Source organism: Pterocles gutturalis, unplaced genomic scaffold (assembly GCF_000699245.1).
Source record: "Pterocles gutturalis isolate BGI_N339 unplaced genomic scaffold, ASM69924v1 scaffold24073, whole genome shotgun sequence".
Lineage (NCBI taxonomy): Eukaryota > Metazoa > Chordata > Aves > Pterocliformes > Pteroclidae > Pterocles > Pterocles gutturalis.
Genome location: NW_010118716.1, coordinates 1 through 17,054, shown reverse-complemented (window position 1 = coordinate 17,054; position 17,054 = coordinate 1). Strand labels below are relative to the sequence as shown.

Genomic DNA, 17,054 nt, shown 5'->3' with positions numbered 1-17,054 from the left:
CACCAAGTAACAGCTGAAGTCTCAGAACAAAACCTCCTTAATTGATTTTTTTTTTAAAGTAGGAGAGACTATGCTTGTCTATGGAATACACTCAATTTCTTTTAACTAAATAATGAAATAAAGATTCAGACATTCAAGAACAGTCTGAATACCTGCCACTTATCCTTGCACCCAGGTAACAAAACACAGCACTTGGGTATTTCTCAGGCAGGAGTGAACTGGTCTCACTCACCTCTCCAAGTACTACAATCATTTTCACTCCTGGAGTATCCTGGTAACGCAAGACATGATCCATAAAAGTTGAGCCAGGATATCTGGGTAGAATACAGGGAAAATGGTAGAAGTTGAATTTGTTTCATAAACTTTTCTGAAATAAATTAACAACCAACCTGCCCTTCTTCCTCCCAATTACTAACAGTTCTAATGTTGACTGACTTAAAAAATGGCATCTCTGTTGACAACACAACTCATACCTGTCTCCTCCAATGGCCACCCCTTCATAGACCCCATCGGTGGTTCGGGAAATGATGTTGTTGAGCTCATTGGACATTCCTCCGGACCGTGAAACATAAGCCACGCTGCCAGGACGGTACAGCTTTGATGCTAAGATATTATCTAACATGCCTCCTGTGTTGCCTATTTTAAAGCAACCTGGTTTGATCCCACCAACCTATGAGAAAATTAGAGAAAGAGGTAAAGCCCTTTAAAATATATATAAAAATTAGGAACATTTCTGTAAGACAGTCCTGTCAGTGTTCATACTAAAGACAGTAACATGACCTTTAAAATGAGAAACTAATGTACACTTTAGGTGACTAGGATATACTTTATCCTTCAGAGAAAGCTGATCTGGAGATTAAGACAGATGGACAACAGGAGAAAAACGTCACCAGTTCTTACAGTTGCAGGCCCAATGATAGTGACTCCTTTTTTATCAGCTGCCTTGATCAGTTTTCGCGTCAGGGCCTCCGGAATGCCCTCGGCAATAATGGCAATGGTGCGGATCTGCATCAAGAGAAAGCACCATTTAAGAAACACTCGTACAAGATCTTCCTTCTTTCCCTGGGCTGCTTCTAGACCCCTTGCTCACCTGGGGATAATTCATGGTCTCCACGGTGCTGTCATAAGCAGAGCGCAGAGACGCAAAGTTGATGAGAACATCCACCTCTGGGTGCTTCCTCATGGCATCGGACATGTTCTTGTAGACTGGGATGAGGATTTCTTTGTGGCCCCAATAGAACTTCTGTCTGTGGTCACCACTGTGGAGGAGAAGACAAGAAATCCCTGACCCTAAAGGCTACTGGAAAGGCAAAGGGATACAGCGCATGCAGGCAGAGGAGTTTACAAACCCCAGTTCTCAGACACCAAGACTGACTGCGAGACACTCACTAGGAAGTGAGCGTACATGGGGAGGGACCATACTAACAGCAGAAGGTTCTTCAGAGGATAGAACAGAGCAGCATATGGAAGGAGACGGGCTAATGGGGACAGAAGCATCCAGCAAGATGAATAAGCTCTCCCACTGTGAAGTTACCAGAGCCTCAATTCTACTCCAAGCTGGAAGACAGAATGAGGCACAGAAAGAGTCATGAATGAGATGCATGCAAAGCTGCATTACTGGGATGGAACAAACACTGGACTGGGGGAACAGGAAACCAGTATCTGCAGTAAATAGCCCGGGCAGCAGTGTGAGGGCCAGTCAGCTTTCCCATTCTGCTACCGCGACGCTACCCACCCTGCGCCACACACTCTGAAGGGGCTGCACCTAGGGGATTTCACTGCAGGTGTTGTCTTTTAGGTATGATAGGTGCTCCAAGGGGAACTTCATTGAAGCCTCTGCTGCTCAGTCGTTTAAGAGTCTAGAGATACCAGCTGTGTTCCCATACTGGTACATTTGTAACAAAACATTCCAGGTTTTGCCGGCCTGGCTTCCTCCAGAAGGCCAAGCAGAATCAGATAATTCTAGGAAGCCTTAAACTTTTAATCCCTATTGCTTTTTCTTCATTAAGCAACTGTGACACTGCAAGGGACTGCACTCAGTTTTAGCACCCTGAGGTTTGCCCATGCTGAGAAGGTATCGCAGAGCTGCAATCATCATCAGAGCCGCAGACTAACAGCACAAGGTACTTAACTGTCAACAGGCAAAATCCTCTGCAGGACAGAGGTTGATTAGACATCAGCTATGCTGGATATCTGTAAATACCACAGAAACAAAAACAAACCTCCTACCTTTGTAGGGGCTCCCACCTCACTGTCTCAGCAGCAGGCCAGACAGCTGCTCCTTTCCTCTTGCTACTTGCCCTGGTTAACAGGGAGATGCCCCCACACACGAGGTACAAACCAGCTTATGCAGAGCTGTGCTCTGGAGGTTCCTCCTGAGAGCAGTCTGAAACACCCACCAGCCTCTCTCAGCCCCATGAGCTGTGGGGATAAGGTAGAAGAGTGTGAACACCACAAGAGAACTCTGCCCCACTGAAGGCTCCACATAATTCCTGCCTGATGAGAAACCACTGCCACTAGAGAAAAGAGTATGAACAGGATTTTTTTAGTTTTGTTTGGCTACATAACAGTCTGCTTTAGTCTATTAGCAGAGCTGCTCTGATCCTGGCTAACACCTGGAGGGGAAAATTCCAGCTGCTGCTGGCACAAACCAAGATGTCTCAGGCAAGCAGGCAGCAGACAGCAGGTGAGTGGAGGAAACCTTGCTGCCCTAAGCCAAGCCAGTAGGCTGCCAAAGCAAGCCCAGCTAGTCATGCCTTCTTCACTGGCTGAGTGAAGGAACAGAACTTGGACACCCTTGGAAAGAGCATGAAGTAGGCTTTCAGTTATGGGGCTAACGCTAAGCTGTTTCACCAGAGCAGCCTGAAATCAGTGGTTGAGGGAAATGGGAAGCAGTCTGCGAAGCCAGCCTGATGGTGGAGGGGAGCACAGGAGGTGGTGTGAAAGCAGAGATGTAGACTAGGGCAGAGCTACGCTAAAGAGCAGCGGAGACTATAAGAGGAGGAAGCTAACAGGAGAGTTTGAGGGAAGCAGTCAGAAAAATAATGCAGTCAACACAGGCTACTTACGTGAATGGATAAACCATGGCAGCTACTGAAGGTTCATCCCGAGAGCAGATGTAATCAAAGTCCAGCATTCCTTGCACAGCCCGTGTCTGCATCCCCCAGATGATGGCTTTGGTGTGACGGCTGAACAGGGTTGTAGCTTTACCTGCTCAGAGAGAGTGGAAAAAACCAAAACACATTCAAAATGTACATCTGTGCAAACTAAAAGCTGCAACTTTGACAAATGTTTTCTGAAAAGTGTCCCAGACAAGCGTATTCCCCTCCCTCCAACCTGAACCCAACAGGTGAGCTGCAGGATGTAGTAGCCACACTGTCCAAAGTAAGGAAGAAACTGCAGCTGAAGCAGCATCCCCCTTCCCAGGATTCTGAACACAATAGCCAGGTTTGGGGTTTCACAAAATGGGCATGTGCTTAATCACAGGGGGGAGCTGGGGTAGGAGAGGAGAGATAAAGTGACAGCTGCCTCTTCCTCTTCTCACACAGCCATTCATGCTCCCAGATACTTTCATTCTGCCAAGCTGAACAGGAAAGGAATTCTGAATTTTATTTATTTGCACATGGCCTATAATACAGGAGAACCACAGGAGGTTTGCCTCCCATGTTTGTCAGGGCACCACAGTAGGATGACAGGAAATAAAAGAAAAGCAGGAAATGGAGGGGACAAAGAAAGCAAAGGACCTCTACATACTCAGCTTTTGTTCTGACGTTTTTTTGATGATCAGAATCCAACACAAACCAGATGGCTCCAAGAATTTCTATATGGCCCAAAACTTGGCTTTGGGGGACAGTCACAGGAAAGGCAACAGCTCACCTCCGGAGGACAGGCTGTTTGCTTAAAGTACATTTACACCACTTGTCGCAGCAAAACGTGGAGTTCCTCCCTTTGACTCCAGGGAGAGTTTGTTTTAAAACTCTTAAGAACTCAGAGCTGATCCAACTTTTGATGCCAACTCAGTCTCCAGCTAATTTCTTTCTGGCTTTGCGTCAAATGTAAACAGCATTGGGGATTAACAGGATACTGCTTTTCTAGCTTTAACGAGAAGTCAGTTCTCCAGCCCCGCAGGTTCACAGTTTAGATGCACTGACACGTGACTTGTTATTAGGAAACTGCCTACCCTGAAAAATCCCATTTATCTTGCAGGTGTCTGCAAGGAGGTAATACTGGTATCCACAGAAACAGGAAAACGCAGGCCTAGAAAGGGGATGCTATTTGTCTGAGACCATGAGAGGAAGAATTTGAGTCACCCTTTTAATGTCCCTCCTCTTATAATATGGGAGATGGCTTGAAACTCTACTTTGACCCCAATTCAGCAGTTTATTCTCATCCAGCACAGAGCTCAAGAGAGTGCTAAAGCCCCCGTAACTTCACTGAGCACCAGCTTTAATGGTTTGCTGAACTGATAAGGCAACAAGAACATTTAGTTCATTCAGTGAGGTTTCTGTGCCCTTCAAGGCTCATAAGCACAGCACCTGCACTACTTTGTTTCCCTTTGAAACAAAATGACAGTTATTAGCCATGGTTAGCAAATCTTTCTTTTCGAAAGCAAAGAACAGAGCTCTTCACAATATGCCCAAGTCTGTTTTCCTCTGTCATGATTTTGGGGGAGGGGAAGGGAAGAAAAAATAAAGCTTGAGACCTGTTCCCCTCTCCCCTGGAAATAACAAGCTTCTGTGCAAAGAAGTATGAAATCTGCACTTGAAAAAACAGATGAAAAGTTCATATGGTGATAGCTAAATATGCTGGGCAGGAGGGAAGGACCAGACAACACTGCAAACTTTTGGAGAGGAAAAAAACAGCAACAAAACCAAGAACTAAAAAAGTCAGCTGCCAGCAAGGCCAGACACATTCAGCTAGTCACACGGGTCCTACCTGAACCAGGTCTCGAAGCTGGGATTGAATCTGTTAAAGAGAGAATCACTCATGCAACAATATGACAGAGTTGTCTGCTGTCAGCAATCACGTCCAGTGCTGGACTTACCAGGAGGTGCCGTTGGTTTTGCCTTCTTGGCTGGAGCAATATCATCTGCTTTGGACTCTGAGAAGGAAGCTGTTCGGCTTGGCGCTGGAGTCTGAAAGAGTCAGAAGCCCAGTCAGTAAGGGACGGGGTGCGCGAGAAGGCCTGGAGCACGCAGGAGATGGCCGCTTTAGCTATGCTAGTCCACAGGGGAAACCAAAGGAAGTTAATTTTGAGACAGGGCGATTTCAGTCAAGCAAGGGAAACTCCTAAGTGACCAAGTTCCCCGTAAATGCAAGAGTGCCAGTGGTGGTTCTGAGGGGTTGCATCTTCTGCGCAAATGTGGTGAATGTGGGGAGGGCCCCTCCTGACAAACCACACAGGCAGAGTCACTTCAGGTTTCTTAGAGCTTTGTACAAATATGATGGTGGCCAAGATCCTTTTCCAACCTGTTCAGACAGGGGAAGCTGCCTTCAGGAGGCTCCTCACAAGCGTTCCCTTTCACGGGGGGAAGGAACTCACCGAGGGGCTGCCGCTGGCGTTGAGGAGGAAGTTGGCGGTGTGGGCTGCAGCCGGCGGCTGGTTGGGGATCGGCCGGTGGCCAAGGGCCATGCCCACAATCGCAGTCATGTGAGTCTCTGTGCCGAAGACGTGGATGGGGATCCCCGTGGTCTTCCCTGTGTGTGCAGACAAGAACAGTCAGCCTTGGGGAAAAAGGGACAAGAGGGGCTTCTGGCGAAGCAATGTGTTTAACCTTGAAGGTGCAGCAGAAAGCAGGGAAGAAACAAGAGGCGAGAACAAAACTTCAGGAAACGGTTGGTCCTTACCAACTTCTCCCATGACACGTAATCCTTCCTGGTAGTTCGGGCCTCCTCTTCGCACAAAGATCCTCACCTCATGCTCCTTCAGAGGGCCTTGGTAATCCTTAATTGCTCTCACGATACCCTGAAAGGAACATACAGGACAAGTGAGGTGGGCAGCCCGGTGTTTACCCTGTCCCATCATCTCAGGAACTCTGGGAAGAGAGGTGCTGTCAGCCTCAGCACAACACTGAGCTGGGGAGAACGGCGTGGGGCCGAGGATTGCGGGCATTTGCTGATGCTTCTGAATGATCACTTACTTTAAAAGTGGCTGCTACGTTGGTGAAGTTAGCAATGCTGCCTCCAATGATCAGTATTTTACCTGAGGGAAGAAACACATACATAAAACTGGTGTAAGAACACTGTACTGTAAGATCACGAGCAGTTTAGGACAAAGTGAAACAATCCTGCAGTTCGGAGTAGCCAGTAGTTTGCAGAAGTTGTGTTTAGCAGAGCCTGGAAGATAAGAGCTTTGCTGGAAGATAAGAGCTTTGCATCAAGCAAGATTTTTTCTGATAAGAATCTCTCGAGCCACATTGGCTCCTGTCTCTGAAGCAAGAGCTGACAGCAGTCCCTCACTGTTTCCCTCGGAAGGCAGCAGTACATTCAAAGCTCTGCCAGGGAGGTCTAAGCACAGTAACAGCCCAGATTTGTTCAGTTTTCTTCCCCACACTCAGCTTCACAGCTGAGCAGCTTTGAAACTGCAGCAACTCCCTTACCTTCAGGGTGCTTCTCTCGTGTCATGAGGGAGAGAATAGTCTTGGCATAGTCATAGGTCTGCTGCTCGCTTGGGGCTCCCGAGTATTCCCCATAGTTAGCCAGTTCATTCACACCCCCCAGGTCACAAATGGTGTCACTGTAAAAAAGTTATTTAAGAGATTAGTTAGAATTTGAGTCACTATAACATTCCTAATAAAGCATTCCAAATTCCTGGGAAAGTGGGACTTGTAACAGGGAGACCGTGCTGTCTGCTGAAAACAAAGCTGCCCTCCTCTGGGTGCCAGTGATGATTAATCTCACTACACTTCCTTATGATGGGAACTCCATGACCAACACAGCAACAATATCACCATCAACAGCTCTCAGCCAGCTCGTTCCTTTCCAAATTCAGAAGAAACCATATGTCAACCTCCCAGAATTAAGTTATCTCTGAGGGACACTATGTTGCACATCTTGGTAAGAAATGTGCACAGCATCTTCATTCTGAAGAGGTCCCAAGCAGTCATAGCATGGGAAGGATGGCTTTAGAGGAGTCTCCTTTCCAGAGGCTACACAAATTATTCTCTCCCAGCACTGTAAATCCACCCCCCTCTCTGGAAGCCTCGTTCTCATTACCTGTAAACCACAGAGGCACCACCGCCAGCCACCATGGTCCAGATCCTGCCTTTGGGGTTGAGAATAGTGAGTTTCAAGCTGGCTCCGCTCTTTGCATCCAGGTCAGCAATGTAGGCTTCCTGCAGACAGAGCAGCACACGATTTAAACTCCCGTTGGCATGCTCCTTTTCCAGCTCAGAGGGTTCCTAGTGCTGGCCCATTGGGGCACACAGAGCTCCCACATCTCCCCTCAACTACAACTGAGGGGAGAGCAGAACTACAAACACCCATTTTTGTAAGGGACAGACCCAGCTTCATTTCTCAGGGGCCAGGACTGATTTGTGCTACATGTTCTCCAAGGCAGAACACTGAAATCAGACTGGATATAGACAGCTTGCACCATTCTCTAACAGGTTAAGAGAGGGTCAGCCTGAGCATATGCTCAAATCTGGATTATTTATTGGGAAAAAAAAAATTATACCCTCCAAAGAATATATTGTCTTTACAAGTCACAGGTGATTGCTATGCATAAATATTACTTCATTTGTAGAGTGCTGATCCAGAAGCAGATTTTTCCTGTTAGCACATGAAAAACTTTGGAAATGCAGCTGACTGTGGGTTTTGTTCCCCTGAGCTGCACTACACCGGCCCTTCCCTGAACAGTGGGCTTTTCCTGCGCTGCTCAGCCAGCCCTGGGAAGCTCCCAGGTTTCATGGTTCCATGTATGACAGTCACAGACTCCAGTGACTCTGAACTGAAAACTCTTGTTCTGAACTTGTCTGCAGACTGAGACAAGAGGAAATTTTAAAATCAACACACCCACTGCCACTCTCTGGCTGTGCTGCAGCCGAGAATGTAATCACTGAGAGAGCTGTGATTTGGCTCAACATGGCGTTCCTGTATCACCGTGCGCTTGCCTGGTGAGAAGCACTTCATTGGGAGTTCATTAAAATTCCCAGCAAAGACACTGTGATAATAACCTCCCCACAGTGACTGCAGAGGGATGATTCACAGAGACAAAAATTGAACTCATCCTTTTAAGAGCAAATTGAGTTAAGTGGTGGCATCCAGCAAGCTACAGAAACAGCTAAATGGATTTCCTGGCCAAGTTCCAAAAACCTTCCCCAGCTGAAGCATAATTATAATTACTAAAATGAAAAAGTCAGGACAGAAATACTTTTGGAGACAGAAGAACAGTCACCTGAAATAAGTAACAGAACAACTGAGGAGAGAGTTCTGCTTCCAAGAGTTTTTGAAGCTGCTGGGAGCTATGTACGAAGCAGTGTTTATGCACCCAGCAGCACAAACGCAGGAATTCCGAGGGGGAACAGGCATTTCTAACTTTTTCATTTAAAGTTTTCCTGCAGGCCTCTTCTTGGTCATCACGTTTCAGGAAAACAGGTGTATCAACATCTTAGCTTTCTACTTGGCAGTTTGAGAGATGGTAATTATTTTCTCTGGGTTCACTGTTGCATGCAGATTTTGCATACCACAGTCTGCTCTCAGAAACTGAAACACTGAGGAAGCATCAGCTGTCACACGGCTGTCAGTAACCTATGCTCAAACAAACAAAAACAGCACTGGCAGGGGACGAGTGCAGGCAAGAACCATATATATATAAAGTAAAACTGTACAAGTCCAGAGCGTTGGCACACTGCTGAATGCAGTTAAATCTAAGCCTGCATTTAAAAAGGTTAATTCTGAAGTGGAGAACTGAAACAACATCCAAGCAAAGATGGAAAGCAGCTGCAGTTCCGAGTGCTATCAGGAGAAGTCCTAGTGCTACAGCAACCTGTGCACAGGTTTGCACAAGCTCAGTGCCAAGGTACATGAAACACAGCAACAAAACCCATGAGAGAGGAAACCTCGATGCCAGGGACATACAAGCAACGAGGATTTAATCTCCTAGTCCACACTAGAGGGATTTAGGCGTGAGTGGGTTGTTACTTGCCTCTGGGTAAGCTTCCCTGCCAAAGGGAGGGGGGAATTCCACATCCCCCCATTTCACTTTGCAGATGTAGTCAGCAGTTGCATCAATCTTTGCGGCCAAATCAAGGATGTAGACACCATCGTTTGTCACCACTGCATTTGAAAAAATATCTGAATTAGCTCTGTTTTATACAGAGACTTGCATTACAGATTTACCCAACATTTGATCCCATACAGAGGTCATTACAGAAAGCCAGGTCACCTTTGTTCCCCTTCCTCCACATCAGTCATTTCAATGTATTTACCAGACCCAGAGAGTTCCCTTAAGAATTAACTAGTGACCACGGTCATGGACCAGCCCCTGGCTCAGGTACTGTTTTTTTCTGATCCAATAGAACAAATTTTATGTTCTTCAGTTCTGACTTAACATCCCTTTCAATGGAATTTTTCCTTTCCACCAGGAATCAGGTAACAGAGAACGCCTGCAAGGAGTCCTCATTTTGGATTTATCCAGCTACTAGGATAGAGCACCCATCTCAGTTTTCTAGAACAAAGTCCTGCTCCCAGAAATACATTACCTAATGGATTGATCTCAAGGTATGTGAAATATAGATCTTCATAAAGGTTGAACAGGCCACAGATGAAGCTAGCCAAGATGCTGTAAAAAAATTTAACACAAATTCATTAAAGCAGCCAAATATATAGCACAGTCTGCTCTGCTTCATTTATATCTGCACATCTACTCTGTATCAATTTCTTTCGTTCTCATTCATCTTCTCTGGAAGAAGCCTCGGTGATGACTCAAGGAAGGAAAGACCTTGATGACTCATCCTAATTACACTCCACCAAACTCTGCTGAGAACACAGTTGCTCCCAACTCTTATACAGATGTTCACTCTGCTTAATCTCACCAAAAAGCAAATGCATCATTGTATCTCACTGTCAGATACACATCTGCCAGAACTTTGTTAGCTGGGATGGGGCAGAGATCGCAGTAACCTGTATCAGTGATGGGCTTCTTCAGCCTTTCAGAGCTGAACGCTGCCATCAGCGATTACGTTATGCTTGGAAAAATCATGACTCATATTAAGATAACTAGCTATAGGCATCTAATTAAAGGAGATGCAGCAGCTTTGGGATGCACAGATAAGCTTGCAGTAAGCACAGGAATAGCAAGAGAATACCTTCTTACACTGGGCCAGAGCAAGGGAGAGGACATTTCTGAATTAGCAGTCAGATTCGCATCTTATTACCATTTCTACTAAACAACAGCAGCTCTTCTATGCTGGCACAAAGGATCAAAATTCCACACACGTCTCCAGTATCTCGGAGGTCAAGACTTGGGCAGACTGAGAAGTGCTCCTGTCAAGTGAGGGCTCAAAGCACTAGGAACACTTATATTTGAGCTTTACAAGAGGCTCAGATAAGGTAAAAAACTTGTATTTAGGATGCACAGCACATTCCTGACAGCAGCAAGAAAGCTTAGGAGAGCAGGCTTGAGGGTGAAACAGAACAAAGGGATCTTGCACTGAAATAAAGGAGCTTCTGGGTGGCTGGCCATGCCCAGAACCAGGCATCTGTACTTACTCCCTTTTATTTGCTGGTGCATGCTGCAGGAGATGTTTCTTTACATCCAACTCATTGAGCTTTTCATCCACTGCAACAAGCAGCTTTTGAGCTTTGGCATCAACATCTCCCACATCCACACCCCCTTCGTGGTGGAAGAGTACGTAGTCTCCCTCACGGGCAGCATATATGCACACATAGAACTCTTCCTCCTGCGCAGACCCAGACACAAACATTAGCAAGTCACACCCAGGGAAGACCTCGAAGAAGGAGGCTCTTGTGCCAGTGGTGGGGAAGGGGCAGCTGAGCGCAGTGCCGAGCTGTCCAAGGAGAAGCAGCACTGGAGCAGCCCCGACACCCTCAGGGCTGTCCAGGCTGTGCTGGCCAGGGAGGGGAGCCACAGGGCCCAGAGTGCTTCATTCTGGTGAAATGTGCCAGGGACTACCCTTTGTTTCTGGAGAAAACTGCTCCCATCTTACACAACTGAAGTGCAAACCGGGGTCCTTTTTCGCATGCACTGAAAGCACCTTTCTCCTGGGTGATTATACCCTTCCCACAAACCATGGCGGGGTAAGAATATTAACAGCTCTTGGCATGGACTAATGCTGTGCCCGCACACAACTCTGAGCACACGCACCCGCACTCTCAGCTTAGCAGCATGCTCCCCAACTGCTGCCTTCTCCACTATATCAACGCATCTGAGCTGTGTGTAAGTTGAAAGAGATTTAAAACCACTATTTAATGCTTTATTTGGTATACTAACCTGCTTGTGAGGGACAAAGGGTTCAATCAGAAAATTCTTTAGGATTCCCTTAGCATTAGCAATCTGTAGGTAAAAAACAAGACAAATACCAATAAAATATTGTCCCATATCCAAGTTTATGACAGCATAAGGCAAGCTTGGAGGATTAATCAACACTGCTCCAAAATCACTTTCTCCCAAGCACCTCTCCCCTGTTTCCTGGGGAACTGTACTCCTCCCTCTCCTGCTATCCAAACCAAGTCTCTTGGACCGTGGGAGATACCCCCTGCTCCCGAGGACACTCCTTCAGGAGCAAACATCGTTGGGCACAAGTCCTTGCACAGTCCTCCCTTTAGATGTGGTTGCTGTCTTGTGCTAGAGGAGCAGTTTCGACAGCTGAGGTTTCCCCGCAGGCAGGCACACAAGGTGCAGCCGTGCTGTTTCACAATGGCCTTCAGGCAGGGCTCACCGGCTGGGGGCACAGCTCTGTGCTGGGGCCAGCAGCAAATCAGTCCCAGCAGGGCCAAGGCATCAGTCTCCTTGAGGCAGGAGAACCCCGTCAGCTCCCCAAACACAGCAGCTGGGATGGCAGGCATTTCTTTATCATTACCATTGCAATACCATTCACAGGAGAATAAATATCACAAGCCAGCACGGAGTTAAAATAAGGATTTGAAGTAACACTCAGTCATCAGCCAAAACACGCTGGCCAGCTACAATAAGAGGACAATTTTATGACAGCTTTTATACTTGTCTTATTAAATCTGCCTTGGGTATTGAAGTGAAGCAGCTACGCCAGGCAGACACAGCGTTTGAGCCATCAACTGCTGACTCTCCAGTGGAGGGGATTTTCAACGTGGGACTAACTCCTGCTGAGCTCCCACCGCACAGGCCCTACACTGCAGCCTGGGACAGCGGATGGCAATAAACTGAGCTGTGCTCCTTATCAAGGTGTGGCACTTATCAGTGCTCATTTATAGCAGGAAGTTCACACGTGGGACAGTTTCTCACCTGCTTTGGCACCAGTGTTACATGCATTTTAAACCACCATAAGAAGAGAAATACCTGCGCACCAGCTCCTATCATGCAAGCAGGCGGAAAAGACAGAACAAAAAAGTCTGACACTTTTCCTGCCAAGGTGGCACTCACCGTGGTTTCTTGGCCCAGGCGCTGTTTCAGCCAAACCTTCACCTGATCCAGAGTGAGGTTAATTCCAACCAGTCCAAGCTTCCCACGTCGCTTTATTAACTGATCTGGCTTCACCACTAAACGCTACAACATTGTACAAGAGTGATTAAAAGAAGCATTAGAAAGTGATTTTGGTTGAGTGATTCTCTGCAGATAGGAAAACAGAGACTTAAATAAATACTGTACAGCAAATTATATATATATATTTTTTAATAAATGAGTGCCATTCTCCTGTACAGCTGTCACGTCCTGGAACTTCAGCAACACACAGCGTAGAGCCAGAACCCAACATGCTGCAGTACAGCACGCTGATCGCTGGCTTTCTGCTGGACCCTGCAGCCCTCTCGAGGACATCACAGACCTCTGCCTGAAAGGACACATAGCACCCTTGCTCCCTTCTGGCTTTCTCAAAGTCTTTTTAGAAGCACTGCAGATATCTTCCAGCAATTTACTCATGCACTTGAGTAGGGAACATTTAATTACTTAATGCAGGGCTTCTATCAGTCATTCAGTGAAGGACTGTGAAACATTCGTGTTCTACCAACCAATGACTGAATGTAATTAACCGCTGGAAAGGAGCCAGCTTGGACAGCTAATAAAAAGAGCTCTGGAGATGTTTTCTCTACAGAAAGTGCATGGCTATGAAACAGAGAGATATAAATATCTTGCGTAGAAAAAGCGAAAAAGCTGCTTCCCCTGACATTTTGCTGGGACACAGGAACCCTAAGCAGTATCGTAACTGAACACAAAAGCTAGCCAGGGAGCAAGCACTCCACGATCTCAGAAAGTAAGGGTTTGAGAGCAGGGACTGACATCTCAAGAGACTCTTGCTTTGTCTGGATTACCCTTGTTTATGTTCTGTGTGGTTATTAGCAGCTTCTTGTTTGCAGATACCTCTGCTCATGTATTTCACAGTTTTTAAAGGAATTTGATGATCAGCCCCCCCAGAAGGTGATAAACCAGCCTTGAAGCAAGGCTTGTTTCTGCAGCAGTGTCACAAACAGATGTTGCAGAGCAGCAACAGCAACTGCTCCTCCAGGAGAGATCCAGAGCACAGCTCTGCTCGCAGCCTGCCCCAGCACAGCATGACAGGGGGAGGTTTGTCCAGCGCTCAGCCACGCAGGAAGGCAGGTCACTCCTTACCTCGCTCAGGAGCCACGGGTGGTCCTGGGTGAGTCGTGCCCAGTCCGTGTCTGGGGTGACTCGGGCATACTTGAAGCGGTTCTGGATGGCAGAGGATGTGCAGATGTACTTATACAAGAACTCCTTCCCTGTCTGCTCAGAGATGGCCTTGGCTGACATGGCTACCTAGTCTGAATTTGGAGAAGAAAAAAAAAAAAGGCAATCAGGAACAGAGTCGAGTTCTCACAGAAAAGTCTCAATCACCTAGCTCAATGCGAAAACAAAGCAAACACAGAGCTGGGGCTGTTCACAGTGCTAGTAGTTGGCAGAGCTGTAAGAAAAAAAAAATAACCAGCAGAAAACCCCCAACTTATTCTGCAAGGATGCACAGATGTATTCAATCCCACAAACACCACTCTGCCACCTTGTCTTCACAGCTGCACGCACACACACACTACTAAGTCATCTGTGTCGTAGTGCTGAAAACTTTCCATTGCAATTCTTGCTTTAAAGCAGTACTATTTCTGAGAGCAAATGCTGCTCCCAGGTTACCTGCAGCTATTTATTTTGCCTGGTGGGAAGCCGGAATGCCCTTGCTTTCAAAGCCCTTAGAAATCCATCAACTGCCTGCTCGACGATACGCTAACAGCCAGTCCCAGAGAAGAAGTCTCATTTCACTGCAGTAGAAGCAGATGGATAAAAGAAAATGGCAAACATATTTCTTAATCTAAAAAAAAAAAAAAACCCTCAGTGTTTTTCATGTCTTCGGGGTGACACAGAGCCCCTGCACAATTCTGCAGATCTTCAGGCCACATTTACAAATTAGAACAATCAAGCTGATGCTAGTTATGCCAGTGACCAAGATGCAATAATTGTCTGCAATGGCAGGAAACCGGACCCAGGACATCCCTCGGGTCTCGCTAAAAAGAGCCCTATAAAAAAATGTCAGTGGGAACAACAGCGATGTACATGGGATTGCTGAAACCCGAGGGACACAAGACAGGGGCACTCCCACAAGGCACGGCACTGCCAAGTTGCTCATTCCTCACAAATTTCACTGGCCTTCTTTATGCCACTACGTCCCGCTGCTCCCCGTGCTTCTCTCCCAGTTTCATCACCTTTTTTTTGCAACAACACTGCTGGGTTAAACAGAGAAAAACCTGAGGATTATTACAATAGCAGTAGATGAAAAATGACAAAGTCTTTGTGTCACGGCAACAGAACAGGAGGAATGAGGCTGCTCTGCCCTTATCTGTTCACTGAGACATTTCCTGATCATTCCCAATACTTTAATCACACCCCTCACTCAGTTTTTCTGCTGCTCCAATGCTGTGTTTCTCATGGGATAGACAGCACAAAACAATTGCTTCAGTCCGCTGAATTGTTAAGCTAAAAGATCATCAGGGAAAAAAAAAATTAAAAATCCACAGAGCATCAGCAATTCCCAGCTGTATGTGCTCGTGCAGCTCCTCATCGACCAGCGCCAGGATCAGAGCAGGCTCCAAACTGCTGCATCTGCTGTGCAAACACCGAGCAGGAGCTCAGACTGCAGCTCGCCACAGAGCTGTAGAGGCAGAATTTTTGCTGTTTCCCAAGAACGAGGCAGGTTAGGACTCTCATCTGTCATGGATAAATTTATTCTTACGCCAGAATGACTGAAAATAAGTTATTTCTGGAAGAGTGACCAATTTTCATGAGTGATTTGTGTTCATTTACTGAGGCTCTAAAACAAACAGCTTCCCTGCAACACAGAGACCTCTATATCACCACCCATAGCCACTGACTGAAGTGCTTAATTTAAGGTTTCAGGCTCCAGTAGCAAGTCCAGAGCAAGTCATTTTCGACAGCTCAGAAGCACTAACTCCCTCAAAACATCACCTGTCAAATATGCACACACAAAAAAAATATTGGGCAAAGCTTTGTCAAGAGTATTGACAACAGAAAAACAGGGTGATGGAGGCAAGCTAGACAAGGATTAAAGAGCTGGATGCTGTTTGCTGTGACACAACCGATACATCTGTCCCAGTACACCAGGGACTAGCTGAAGGGGAAATGCAATACAATCCGAAGAAAAAAAGATGGGAAGATAAGAAGAGGCTTTCTTGACAACAGAACCCAGGTAAAGTCTCCTTGACTCCCAAAGAGATCAGATGATGTGGCACTACTCAGCGCAATACAGTCTGCTCTGCAAGGGGAGGGGGAAAAAAAATACATTGATTCGGGTTATTTTTCCTTAAAGCTTTTCTGGTCTCAGAAGTGTAGCTGAGCTTCACCAGTTTGTGTTCATACAGAACATGGTGCTCACCCACAGGATTTACCTGGATCCAGATCAGTACCACACTCCAGTCCCACCTGAGCAATGGTTTTGTTGGGAGAAGAGGACTCCCTCTCCAGTAAAGATTCCATTCCCTCTCTCCCAATTACATCAACAACATCACACTGTAAAGCAAACTTCCCCCTCCATCCCAGGTCATTTATTAACACAGTTCAAGAACAGCCAGTGTTCTCAGCCCACAGCAGCGTGAAAAGTTACGTCAGCTCCCACCTGGCAAACACGTGTTTTCATCAGAGGGGGCTCGAGGGAGGCGGCCCGGGTCAAATATACCCAGGGCTGGGCGTTAGGAAATACCTGGCACCGATCCGGTGTGACGCAAGCAGGGGCACTCACCGAGGTGGTGGATGCCCAGCTCTGGAGGAGGGTCCCTGCAGGTGTGGAACCTTTCAGAAGGAAACAGCGGCCAGGGAGGGGAACAGACTGCAAACCAAGCTAAGTCTGGCTAACGGAGAGCAGCAGAGAGGCTCCGAGGGACCTGGGAAGCATGCATTGCCAGCAGTGGGGCACTGGATCCTGTCTTTAAAGAATATCTTATACTGTAGCTTTGGGCAAGGTCCTTAACAAGTTTATTCCTTAAATCCTTCCCAGGTGGACCCTGGCAGCGTGCTCCGGCCTGCAAGGCTAGGCAGGATTGCCAGCGGTGGCTGTCCTCCCTTCAGGTCCTGCTTCACGCAGAGCGGCTAACGGCAGGACACACAGAGCAGCTAACAGCAGGGCCAGCGCTGGCAGCCGGAGGATGGGGAGCAGGGTTTCTGCATGTTCACACCTAGGTCTCGTACGCAGTAACCTCTCCGGGGTTTGAACAACAGCGTTAGACAGCGGAGCTTATACTCTGAGCTCCAAACCCCATTAAGGAAATTAAACAGATACAGATAGCTACAGACAATACATTCAGGATGCACGCAGGTTTTCAGTCTTTAGGCAGACAGCCCGTGCAGTTTAACAGACAGAGAAGCCCAGACAGAAGGAAGAGAATTT

General features: G+C 46.9%; 1 protein-coding gene across 2 annotated transcripts in view; it reads right to left on the bottom strand.

The window, feature by feature from the left end:
- ACLY (ATP citrate lyase) overlaps positions 1-13,935 on the bottom strand; it is an 18,574-nt gene extending 4,639 nt beyond the window's left edge. Inside the window, exons 1-18 of one of the 2 annotated variants that reach the window (XM_010076343.1) lie at positions 13,763-13,935; positions 12,581-12,703; positions 11,453-11,515; positions 10,711-10,901; positions 9,702-9,781; positions 9,146-9,276; positions 7,216-7,334; positions 6,600-6,736; positions 6,141-6,202; positions 5,848-5,965; positions 5,543-5,697; positions 5,045-5,135; positions 4,936-4,965; positions 3,069-3,210; positions 1,091-1,259; positions 901-1,005; positions 474-670; positions 233-314 (exon numbers count right to left, since the gene is read on the bottom strand). In XM_010076343.1, the coding sequence (XP_010074645.1) occupies positions 233-314; positions 474-670; positions 901-1,005; positions 1,091-1,259; positions 3,069-3,210; positions 4,936-4,965; positions 5,045-5,135; positions 5,543-5,697; positions 5,848-5,965; positions 6,141-6,202; positions 6,600-6,736; positions 7,216-7,334; positions 9,146-9,276; positions 9,702-9,781; positions 10,711-10,901; positions 11,453-11,515; positions 12,581-12,703; positions 13,763-13,921 (2,154 nt within the window). In that variant the 5' untranslated portion in view covers positions 13,922-13,935. The remainder of the gene's footprint in view (positions 1-232; positions 315-473; positions 671-900; positions 1,006-1,090; positions 1,260-3,068; positions 3,211-4,935; positions 4,966-5,044; positions 5,136-5,542; positions 5,698-5,847; positions 5,966-6,140; positions 6,203-6,599; positions 6,737-7,215; positions 7,335-9,145; positions 9,277-9,701; positions 9,782-10,710; positions 10,902-11,452; positions 11,516-12,580; positions 12,704-13,762) is intronic. The other variant, XM_010076344.1, reaches the window with a different exon arrangement.
- Between the last annotated feature and the right edge of the window lie 3,119 nt (positions 13,936-17,054).